Genomic DNA, 12,665 nt, shown 5'->3' on the forward strand with positions numbered 1-12,665 from the left:
CTGCCTGCATGTCTTTACTGCCCTCAGCCCCGCCGCCACCGCCGCCGCCGCCTCCCCCGCCGCCGCAGCCCCAGCGCCAGCCGCCTCGCCGCCGCCGCCGCCGCCGCCGCCCGGACCCTGGCGCGCTGAATGCAGGTGAGGAGGGGTGCGGGACCAGGCAGGCCCTCCGCGACCCCGGGGCCGGCGCGCCCGGCCGCCCGCGAGCCTCGGGCCCCGGGCCCCGGCGTGCCGCGGCGGCTTCCCCTCGGGGCGGGCGGGCGGGCGTGGGTGTTTGTGTTTGCGTCTGCGGCCGCGGCTCCGGAGGGGAAGCATCTGTGGGGGCCCGCGCGCGCGCGCGCGCGCTCGCTCGCTCGCGCTCGCGGGCGTGTGTGTCTGTGTGAGTGTGTGTGGTGTTTCCCCTGCCGCGGGGAAATGGCTGCTGTTGCTCCTTGTGGGCCGGAGGCAGAGAATGAGGTAGAGTGTGTGTGTGTGCCTCCGAGTCGGACCGATCGCGAGCGTTGGGGAGGACTAGCGCGTCCCCGGGGACATGAGGTGGGAGAGGGACAAATACGCGTGTGGGTGTGCGAGTTGGGACTTTGGCGGGCGGCCTGACGGCCCGCGAGTGGGTGTGTGTGTGTGTGTGTGTCGAGTGACCGGAGGGGGCGGCGGGGTGACCCGCGCTGGTCGGAGGCGGGCGAAGGCTCCGGGTGTGTGTGTGGAGTGTCGGGGGGCGTCCACGCCCGCGGCCGGGACCCCCGAGTGGCGTGTCCCTCCCGCTTTGTGGCCCAGGCTCCCGAGCCTCGCAGGTGAGAGCTGCCCCGCGGGGGCCGCGCCGGGCAGGGAGGTGAGCGAGTGCGGCCCACGCGAGGCGGCACGGCCCGGCGAGCTGCGGGTCTGGGTTCCCGGGGCCGCGGCCGCGGCAGGAAGCGCGCCGGCCTGCAGCGCGGCCTAACCGCCTCGGCGCCCGCCCGCCCGGACGCCTCCCGGGACGCGGAGCCCGCGCGGGCGCACGGGGGTGCCTCGGGCCTGGGCAGGTGAGAGTCGGAGGCGGGACGCGCCGACTGCCGTCGCCCCGGCCGCCTCCGCGTCCCCCGAGGAGAGGCGAAGGCTTATTTTGGCGTTCCACGGGCGCGGGGACCCCAGGGAAAGTGGTTCGGAGCAGTCCATCGGGGAGAAGACGCGCTGTCGGGACCACTTCCCTTCGGGCTGCGTGGAGGGACTGAGAAAACATTTGCGTTTTGTGTTGCAAATACTTTCTGGTTGGTGAGATGTAATTTTTTTTTTTGCTTCCACGAGGTCGATTCGCTGGGAGGGGCGGGGGAACACCGGGAACCGGGCTTTGCTGGCCTGTGGTGGTGGTGGCTTGGCTCGGCGTTGTGCATTTGAAATTGTCGTCTCCTGCCTCCTAGGGGAAAGGCGTGTTCGCGCCGGGCCGAGCCGAGCCGAGCCCAGCCGAGCCGAGCCGAGCCAAGCCAAGCCGGGAGGTCGGGGAGGAAGAGGAAGTTCCTGGAGCTGTCATGCTCCTGAACTCGGCCGCCCGCTTGGCTTGGGCTCTCGAGGTGGATTGTGTTGGAGTTGAGGGGAGCCGTGTGTACGCAGTGGAAGGGCAGCGCTGCCTTTGGGGAGATGCGGCTACCTTCCCGCCTCTCGTGGTCCTCGTCGTCAGTCGAAGCGTCGAGCAGGCAGCCTCTATTGTGTACTCGGTGTGTGCTCCTGGAAAGCTGTTGGGAGAGTAGTCTTAAGCAAAACGCAATTACGAAGAGAAGCCTGCTAGCTCATAGGCGTGCAGTGTGTTTCAGAACCAAGTGTAAATGGCATTTGGATAATTATTTGCTGATTTACTTTTGTCGACTCCACCCTCTTTACATTGGAACGGAGTTACTAGCTCATCTAGCTAGAACTCCACTATGGATAAAGCCATAGTACAGATTGAGCGTTTGTGGGCTGTGTTTTGAGTTCCGGCCAGAGGTTGCTTGTCCCTGTCTGAACCAGGTCTCACGAAGAAATAGTGCATGCTGCTCCCTAGCAAGAGATGGATGTTTTCTGTTGGCACTCCTGGAAGAACAACTTAGCACATGCAGTTTAGTGGAAAAAGGATGTTTTCCAGACTTCAGTTACAATCCCAGCTATGCCATTTTTCTTAGCTATTTTGACCTTAGGCAAGGTATCTTGTTTCTACAGGACTGTGTTTTCTAATCTGAAATAGAGTGATAATACCTTTATGATACTACAGTTATGAGATTAGAATGAGAAAACGTTTGGTACGTAGTAGATGCTTAGTTAAATTTTAGTTCTGCCTCTTGCAGCCCTATCAACATTGAAAAACATAAGTACCGATTAATTACCCAAAACAATATTATGTAACTATAAGCTTAAAATCATGACAATAGAATATTTCTGTCCTTGGTTGTACATAAAGTATAAAAAACAACGCATATAAAACTTTGTTCTAGAAATATTAAAATGGCTAGTATATTAGTTTGTAGTATATTAGTGTGTGTGAGTGTGTGTGTGTGTGTGTGTGTATATATATATATAATGGGCTAGTATATTAGTTTGTAGTTACTTTACTTTAAAGTCACAGTTACACAGAGAGAGGAAGAGAGAGAAAGAGAGGTCTTCCATCCCCTGGTTCACTCCCCAGATGGTCGCAACGTCCGGAGCTGGGCCGATACGAAGGCAGGAGCCAGGAGCTTCTTCCAGGTCTCCCACATGGGTGCAGGGGCCCAAGGACTTGTATTCTTGTACTCTTTTCCCAGGCCACAGCAGAGAGCTGGATTGGAAATGGAGCAGCCGGATCTTAAACTGGCGCCCATATGGGATGTCAGCACTGCAGGCGGCGGCTTTACCCGCTAAGCCACAGCGCAGGCCCCATGATATTTTTCCTATTTTTTAATTGCTAATCTCTAAGTTTCATTACCTCTTAGGGGTTTTTGTTATATAACCTTGGAAAAAAGTTTTAAGCACACATAGCATATATGTTCTAGTATACTCAAGTATTAAAAAGGATCAAGGAACCAGAATTTACCTATAGAAATCCAGAGTTAAGTGCTACAAAAATAGCTCATGTTGTCTGATTCCAGTAAACGAAATCCTTTGGAATATTCTGAATATAAATAAAAGTCCTGTATCAACTTTCAACAGTTTTTCATTTTCTGTGTTACTGTTTTTTTTTTTAATTCTTTTTTTAAATCCATTTTCTGCTTTATATAGAGTTGTAAATGTGTTGTTCTTTCAATTTTAACTGTATTGTGGGGAAAAATAATGTCTGAGTTTTATGAAATTTAAGTAAAGGCAACAGGGAGGTTGAAGGATGTTTTTTGGGTAAAGACAGGGCAAAGAGAATGTAGGAGGAGTTTCTTTGGTTGAAGTTTATAAGGTCTCTGATTACTAATGCCAGTTTTCTCAGTGAAGCCTTATGTCATTGCTAACAGTACTGATAAATTTTCAGGAAATCTCACTAGCTTTTTCTAACATTAAAATTTCAATATAGCTTTTATATATAAAAATTTATGTGAAGGATAGTAGGACCAACTTTATTAAAATGGAAAATGTCATTTTTTAAAGTGTGTTGTATGTGTTCACAATGAACAGAATAATCTGCTTGTATATAATGTTAAGGAATCCTAATACTTTCAAAACAATGAAATAGAAATGAATTTTGATCTTAGCACTGGGCAAGTAATTTTTGTTAGATATTATGAATTACAGTATTTTGAAGCAATTTTTTTAAATTGGGTGAGTTGGAGAATGCATTACTCTTTTTGTTTTTTGACAGGCAGAGTGGACAGAGACAGAGAGAAAGGTCTTCCTTTGCCGTTGGTTCACCCTCCAATGGCCGCCTTGGCCGGCGCACTGCGCTGATCCGATGGCAGGAGCCAGGTACTTATCCTGGTCTCCCATGGGGTGCAGGGCCCAAGGAAGTGGGCCATCCTCCACTGTACTCCCTGGCCACAACAGAGAGCTGGCCTGGAAGAGGGGCAACCGGGACAGAATCCAGCGCCCCGGCCGGGACTAGAACCCAGGGTGCCAACGCCGCAAGGTGGAGGATTAGCCTAGTGAGCCGCGGTGCCGGCTTTACTCTTTAATTATGAAAACAAATTATACTGAGCTATTAAAATTTGTACAGTGAAAATCACTATTAATAATAGGACTGATCATGCTGCCATTGTTCAGATTAAAGGAATTATATTTCAGTGAAATCAATGTGGAAAAATTGTTTAGGTTTTGAAATTTAATTTACTTAAAGGGGCTTTTAAACAATCTTTTCTAAATATCCATTATTAATGCCTTTAGTTAGGAATTGGAATACTTAGGGATTTTGTCATGTATCACTTGGAATGATGCTAATTAATTAGGGTAATAAATGTACTCAAATTTCAGTGGCTTAACACATAGTTTATTTTTTGCTTACAGGACAGTACAGTGCAGGTGTTCTGGTTAGTGAGCTTGTGGCTTTCCTTGTGAGAATTTATTTTTTTTTTTAAATTTTTTTCTTAATTACATTTCCGTGGACTTTTTTTTTTTTTTTTTAATTTATTTAAAAGGCAGAGTTACAGAGAGAGGGAAAGAAAGACAGAGATGTCTTCTATCACTGGTTCGCTGCCAATGGCCACAATGGCTGGAGCTGGGCCAGGCCAAAGCCAGGAGCCTGGAGCTTCATCTGGGTCTCCCATATGTGGGTGCAGGGGTCCAATCACTTGGACCATCTTCCACTGCTATCCCTGGCACATTAGCAGGAAGCTGAATGAGAAGTGTAGCAGCCAGGACTTTTACTGGTGCCTGTAGGTGATGCCAGCACTGCAGGTAGAGGCTTAACTTTCTATGTTACAGTGCCAGCCCCTTTTTAAAAGATTTATTTTATTTGAAAGTCAGAGTTAAAGAGAAGGAGAGGCAGAGAGAGAGAGAGGAAGAGAGAGAGAGAGAGAGATCGATCTTACATCTGCTGGTTCTCTTGCCAAATGGCCAAAGTGACCAAGATGGGCCAGGCCTGAGCTAGGCTGAGCCTGGACAGCGAAAACTCTTATCTGTAAGGGGTTTGAATGATAAATGTATTTCAGTATTTATTTAAGGATTTACATTTTACAGAACATTACAGTTGGATTCTGTAATTTTTTCCTTTAAGATTTTATTTATCTGTTTGAAAGGCAGAGATAGAGGAGTCTTGTTGCAGTTGATTTCTTCTTAGAGGAGTCGTTCTGAGAGGAGGAGCGTGGTGGGGCAAGAGGCCCGGAGTCACCACACAGACCCTGGGAGTCTGGTGAAAGCAGGCCTGAGGCCTGCTTATATAGCCAAGGCAGCCAATCTGGTCAAGGGGTGGTCTATGCCTTAACCAATCACAGCCTGTTGCCAGGCAGTTTCCAAAGCCGTCCAATCACAGCGTGTTGCCAGTCAGGCTCTGTTGCCAGGCAGTTTCTGAAACCATCCATTCACAGCCTGTTGTCAGGCTCTGTTGTCATGTGGTTTCTGAAGCCATCCAATCACGGCCTGTTGCCAGGCAGTTTCTGTTGTCAGAGGCCATCTTGGCATGACCTTCTCACCTCAGCGGCCATCTTGGTATGACCTTTTCACCTTCTCATTCCAACACACAGTTTTTTTTTTTTTTTTTTTTTTTTAAGATTTATTTATTTATTTGAAAGTCAGTACACAGAGAGAGAAGGAGAGGCAGAGAGAGAGAGAGATGTCTTCCATCTGCTGGTTCACTCCCCAACTGGCTGCAGTGGTTGAAGCTGCTCCAGTCTGAAGCCAGAATCCAGAAGCTTCTTCCAGGTCTCCCATGTGGGTGCAGAGGCCCATTACTTGGGCCATCTTCTGCTTTCCCAGGCCATTAGCAGCGAGCTGGATCTGAAATGGAGCAGCCAGGACTCAAACAGGCGCTCAAATGGGATTCCAATGCTGTGGGGTAGAGGCTTAAGCTTCTAAACCACAGCGCTGGCTTCTGGATTCTATAATCTTTAGTGAGATTATTCATTACTATTCTGTATTTTCACTATGGTTTACTGGGTTCTAGCAGAATTATTTTTCTGTATTTTGCAGTCAGTTCAGATCAGTATTGTAAAACTCTGAATTTTATTTCCTGAGGTATGTTTTCATAGGAAACACAATATTTTTCTTTGCATTTTTTTCTGTTGCTAGAATAGAGCATTATTATTAGTAGTACTTTATATTTTAAGGAAATACCATTTAGTTGGACCTTACTGTGATCTTTTGTTGCTGTTATAGTGATTCAAGTGACCAACATTAATATATGTGAGATTTAACCTAGAAAGAACAATAAAATCATCAAGTAAACAACAAGAGATTAATTATTAACCGTGTTCATGCTTCAGGATAAAAATACTACAACTTTCTTTGAGTAAGTGCACTCTAACAGTGGACTTGGAGCTGTAATACGCTAAATGGATTTTGTCTCTGTACGACTCTCATTTTTTTTTTTTTTTTAAATTTTTGACAGGCAGAGTGGACAGTGAGAGAGAGACAGAGAGAGAAAGGTCTTCCTTTGCCGTTGGTTCACCCTCCAATGGCCGCCGCTGCAGCCGGCGCACCGCGCTGATCCGATGGCAGGAGCCAGGATCCAGGTGCTTTTCCTGGTCTCCCATGGGGTGCAGGGCCCAAGCACCTGGGCCATCCTCCACTGCACTCCCTGGCCATAGCAGAGAGCTGGCCTGGAAGAGGGGCAACCGGGACAGAATCCGGCGCCCCAACCGGGACTAGAACCCGGTGTGCCGGCGCCGCAAGGTGGAGGATTAGCCTATTGAGCCACGGCGCCGGCCCTGACTCTCATTTTTTTAAAAATTATTTATTTGAAAGGTGGAGTTGAAGAGAGAGAGAGAGAGAATCTTCTGTCAGCTAGTTCACTCCCTAAGTGGCCACAACCTGCTGTGTCTAGACCAGATTGAAGTCTGGGGCCTGGAACTGTAGCTGGATCTTCCACGCAGGTGGCAGAGGCCCAGGTATTTAAACCACCTTCCACTGTTTTCCTAGGCTTTCCCAAGTGCATTAATGGAGCCGGATCAGAATTGGAGCAGCCACGACTTGAATTGGCACCCATATGGGATGCTCTGTGTTACTTTTATTTACTATGATTTTTTTTAAAAAAAGTTATATTTATTTGAAAGGCAGAGTTACAGAGAGAGAGAGAGAGAGAGAGAGAGAGAGAGAGAGAGAGAAAGTTCTTCCATTCGCTGGTTCGTTCCCCAAATGGCTGCAGTAGCCAAAGCTGGGCTGATCTGAAGCCAGGAGCCAGGAGCTTCCTCTGGGTCTCCCATGCTGGTGTAGGGGTCCAAGGACTTGGGCCATCTACCACTGCTCTCCCAGGCCATAGCAGAGAGCTGGATCAGAAGAATAGCAGCTGCGCCCATAGAGAATGCTGGCACCACAGCCTGTGGCTCCACCTTAAGTAGGCCACAGTGATAGCACCACTTACTTTGATTTTTTAAAAAAGTTTATTTATTTGAAAGGTAGAGAAATGAAAATAGATATCTCTCATCTGCTGATACACTCTCCAAATGCCCACAGTAGCCCATGCTGGGCCAGGCTGGTGACAGGAGCTGGAAATTCAGTCTGGGTTGCCCACATGGGGTGCAGGAACCCAACTACATGAGCCATCACCATTGCTTCTCATGGTTGCACATAAGCATGAAGCTGCATTTGGTAGTGAAGCTGGACTGGAACCAGATGCAGGCATCTTAGGAGTTATATTTAACACAGTGTCAAACTCCCCCCTCCCCCCCTTTTTTTTTTGGATTTATTTGAAAGGTAAAGTGGCAGAGAGAGAGAGAGAGAGAGAGAGAGAGAGAGAGAGAATCTTTCATCTGCTGGTTCATTTCTCAAATGGTCGCAACAGCCAGGACCAGGAGAAAGCCAGAAGCCAGAAACTCCATCCTGGTCTCCCACATAGTTGCAGGGGCCCAAGTATTTGGGACATCTTCAGGTGCTTTCCGAGGTTCATTAGCAGGGAGCTAGAATGGAAGTGGAGTGGCTGGAGTATGAACAAATGCTCTGATATGGGATGCCATCATCACAAGCAGTGGCTTGATCCCCTGTGCCATGACTCTGGACCCCAGTACTTTTTATTCTATATATATAGATATATACACACGTATATATACACCTTCATATATACATATTTTTATCTTTATTCAATAAAATATTTTTGAGTAGCCTAATTAACTTCTCCATAGTAAATATTTCTAGTTTTTTGTATCTTGAAAACTAAAACTAAAAATTGTGAGGACCCATTCTGTATCAATTATTATACCCAGTTCTAAAGAAACATGAAAGATGTAGAAAAGAGCTTTGCTAAGGTTATAGCTTTATGAGAATAGGGGATAAAGCATATAATTTAGTTTTTTCAAAGCAACAAATACAAAATATGCAAACCAACATAATATAAACTGTATATAAATATTTGGAGTGCAGGTAACATAAATGGAATGGTGCATAGATCAGGAATTACTTAAAGAATTGTTTTTTTTTTTTTTTTTTTTAAGATTTATTTGTTTGAAAGGCAGAGAGAGAGAGAGAACCTTTCTTTGCTGGTTCATTCCCCAAATGGCAACAACAGCCAGGCCTGGATCAGGCTGAAGCCAGAAACCAGGAAATCTATCCTGGTCTCCCATGTGGGTGGCAGGGGTTCAAGTTTTTGCCTTCCCGGGTGTATTATCATCAGGAAGTGGGATCGAAAGTGGAGTAGCCTGTACTCAAACTAGTACTCTGACAGGGTATATTGGCATTTCAAGTGGATGCTTAACCCAATGCATCAAATGACAGCCTGCTTTTTCTTTTTTTTCTTTTTTTTTTTTTTTTTAATTTTTATTTTATTTTATTTATTTATTTATTTTTTTATTTTTGACAGGCAGAGTGGACAGTGAGAGAGAGAGACAGAGAGAGAAAGGTCTTCCTTTGCCGTTGGTTCACCCTCCAATGGCCGCCGCTGCAGCCGGCGCACCGCGCTGATCCGATGGCAGGAGCCAGGATCCAGGTGCTTTTCCTGGTCTCCCATGGGGTGCAGGGCCCAAGCACCTGGGCCATCCTCCACTGCACTCCCTGGCCATAGCAGAGAGCTGGCCTGGAAGAGGGGCAACCGGGACAGAATCCGGTGCCCCGACCGGGACTAGAACCCGGTGTGCCGGCGCCGCAAGGTGGAGGATTAGCCTATTGAGCCACGGCGCCGGCCTTGCTTTTTCTTTTTTAAAGTAGCTTTTTTGGTGATATAATTTACCTAGTAGAAATAACCCATTTGAAGTATACAGCTCCATGGTTTTTAGTTTATTTATGGTTGTGTAACCATCATCATAATCACTTTTAAGAACATTTTTGTCAGTTGAAATATAAACCCTAAATTCTGTTAAGAATTGTTCTTCACAGTAATTGATTTACTTTCTGTATAGAATTGCCTTCTTTGGACATTTCATATAAGTGAAATCTTAATAGGTGTGCTTTTATGAAGGTATTCTTTTACTTACTATGTTTTTGGTATTCATCCATGTAATATTATTTCATTTTTTATGCCCAAGTATTATGCCATTTTATGTGTATACCACATTTTGTTTACCATTTGTCAACTAATATACATCTGGGATTTTTTCCACTTTTTGACTATTAAAATTATGCTCTGTGAACCTTTTATTGTGTATATGTTTTCAGTTCTTTGGAGTATATGCTTAAGAATGAAATTGGTATTGTATAACATAATAGAAATATGGTATTTCATGTTCATACTTACGAGGAATTTCTAGAGAGTTTTCAGAGCAGCACACTATTTTACATTCCCAGCAGTAGTATATGAGGGCTCCAGTTTGTTCACATCCTTACCAGTTGCCTGTTGTTTGATCATCTCTTTCCTGGTAGATGTGAAATGATACCTCTTTGTTTTGATTTGCATTTCTTTTATGGCTAATAATACTGAGCATCTTTTTCTGTGATTATTGGCCATTTGTGTATATTCTTTGGAGAGATTTGTGAGAAAGGTTCAAATCCTTTGCCCATTTTTATACTGTTACTTTTTATGATTGGGTTGTCCTTTATATGTATTAAAGATTTGTACCTATTACATATGGTTTGCAAATATTTTCCCTCATCCCGTGAGTTGCCTTTGCACTTTCTTGATGGTGTCTTTTCAGACACAAGAAGTTTTACCACGATGAAGTCATGTTTCTTTTTTCTAGTTGCTTTTGTGTGTTTGGTGTCCTATCTAAGAAACCATTGCCTAAACTAAGATCACAAAAATATGTTCTATTTTTGTTCTAGATATTTTCTCTCTTACATTTAGGTCCTTGACCAGTTTTGACTTAACTTGAACATTATATGATGATGATATTATGATGTAGAGATCTAACACTGTTTTTGCTGTTCCAGTGCCATGTGTTAGATTATTCTTTCCCCCATTGAATTATATTATCACTGTTGTTAGAAATCAGTTAATCAGTCCATAAATGTGAAGGCTTAGCTTGAGAATTTCAGTTCTATTCCATTGATCAATATTAGCCTTATTCAGTACCTTTTTTTTTTTTTTTTAAGATTTACTTATTTATTTGGAAGGCAGAGTTAGAGAGAGAGAGAGAGAGAGAGAGAGAGAGAGAGAGAGAGAGGGAGGGAGGGAGGGAGGGAGAGCCAGGAGCCTTATATGGGTCTCTCACATGGGTGCAGGGGCCCAGGGACCTAGGCCATCCTCCACTGCTTTCCCAGATATGCTAGCAGGGAAAGGAAGTGGAGTGGAGCAGCTGGAACTCAAACTAATTCCTATGTAGGATACTAGTGCTACAAGTGGTGGCTTGACCCACTATGCCACAGCGCTAGCTGTTAGTGCTGTTTTTACTATTGTAGCTTTGTAACTGAGAAGCATAAATCCTAGAACATTTTTGTTCTTTTTCAATATAATTTTGGTTATTTGGGTCTCTTATATTTTCAAATCAGTTGTAGGGTCAGCTTGTCAATTTCTACAAAGAAGCCAGCAGGAATTTTGATAAGATACTTGTGTAATCTGTAGATAATTTGGGAAGCATTGCCGTCTCAACAATATTAAGTCTCCCTGTCCATGAACATGAGATGTCTTTCCATTTATTTAGATATTTAATTGCTATTGATGATGTTTTATAGTTCTTAGAGTATGAGTTTTATATTTCTTTTGTTGCATTTTTTTTCAGATGTTTTATTTCTTTAGATGCAGTGGTAAATGGAATTTCATTTTCAGGTAGTTTAGTGCAAGTGTATAAAGACACTGTTAATTTTTGTGTATTGATTATGTATCCTATCCCTTGCTGAACTTACCAGTTCTAATAGTTTTTAAGTGGATTCCATAGACTCTTCTATAAGTAAGGATCATATCATTTGGAAATACATGTAGTTTCACTTCTTTTCCAATGTGAATACATTTTATGTCATTTTCTTGCCTAATTATCTTGGAATGAACCTCCAATATATTGTGGAAAAGAAGTGTCAAAGCAAACATTTGATTCACAGCAGATCCTTCTCTAGTTTCAGATCATAGAGAGAAAGCATTCAGTCTTCCTCCATTAAATATAATGTTAAACAGAGTTTTCATAGATGCTATTAAGTGAGGAAATTAATTTTTATTCGTAGTTTGTTGAGTTTTTCTTTGTCTTTTTTTTTTCTTTTTTTGGGGGGCAAACTGTTAAACATTGAGTTTTGAAGAAAGTGTGAAATGTGGATTAGGTAAATAAAGATGTCCAGTGATTGTGTATCTCATGGCAGGTATAGGGAAAGAAACCAGCCCATTCACCAATGACTTCAGCCCTTTTAAGAGCTGCTGTGGTTCAAAGGACTTGCTTCATCTCTCTGGCCTGTTGTTTTTATCAGACTGGAGAACAAGGAACTAATTTCTAAGGTGCTTGCTTCAGGGTGAAAGAATAACTAAAGTCTTACTTTCCTAGTTTAGTGAGTATAAACCTTTGAGGAAAAAAAATGACCAGTGATGAATGGCATCATTGTGTAGGGAAGAAGGGCTAGACTCTCCTACCCCCCATTTCCCTATCTGTCTTTCTTCTCCTTCCTACTCTTTTCATGGTTTCTAATAATCTTTCCGTCAATCCATGTGTACATTTGGAGGTCCTTAATCCTTTACTGAAGATTTGAATAATCTGAATATTTTGAGTAGTGGGGTATTGTTTCTTTTGAAAAAAAAAAAAAAATCCAACAAAACAGTATGGAGAATCTCTGATTATTTTGGTAGCTAGGTTTGGAGAGGAAACAGGAACCAGAGAGAATGCTAATTCACAAATTAAATACTGACTACAGAATTAAAAAGAGGTGAACTAACCTTTGCTATATTGGAGGTATGGTTAATGACGAATTCTGTGTTTAGTCTAGTATAGTTAGAATCTATTATTAGACTCCCCCTTCCCAAACATTTCTGCATCGATGGTTTGGCTTTTGTTAATTTTCTTGGTAGTGTTCTAAAAAATGTAATTGATTTCTTAGGAATTTTGTTCTGTAAGGTAAAGCTAGGTTTCCTTCCTCCCTCCCTCCCTCCCTCCCTCCCTTCGTTCCTCCCTTCGTTCTTTCCTCCCTCCCTCCCTCCCTCCCTCCCTTCCTTAGTCTTGAAAGTCAGAGTTACAGAGAGAGAAGGAGAGGCAAAGAGAGAGAGGTCTTTCATTCACTGGTTCACTCCCCAATTGGCCACAATGGCCAGAGCTGTGCCAATCTGGAGCCAGGAGCCAGGAGTT

The 12,665-nt window shown here is 44.2% G+C and overlaps 1 protein-coding gene across 5 annotated transcripts in view; it reads left to right on the plus strand.

Annotated features, from left to right (window-relative positions):
• The window catches only part of CNOT6L (CCR4-NOT transcription complex subunit 6 like), a 121,606-nt gene continuing 108,941 nt past the window's right edge, over nt 1-12,665 (plus strand). For 2 of the 5 annotated variants that reach the window (XM_051820197.2, XM_008267693.4), the window contains exon 1: nt 306-453. In XM_051820197.2, coding sequence (XP_051676157.2) covers nt 449-453 — 5 coding nt within the window. In that variant the 5' untranslated portion in view covers nt 306-448. Of the gene's footprint in view, nt 136-281; nt 786-12,665 lie in introns of those variants that run through there. The other 3 variants (XM_008267694.3, XM_002717095.5, XM_008267695.4) reach the window with 3 other exon arrangements.

The sequence above is a fragment of the Oryctolagus cuniculus genome, chromosome 8 (genome assembly GCF_964237555.1).
Source record: "Oryctolagus cuniculus chromosome 8, mOryCun1.1, whole genome shotgun sequence".
NCBI lineage: Eukaryota > Metazoa > Chordata > Mammalia > Lagomorpha > Leporidae > Oryctolagus > Oryctolagus cuniculus.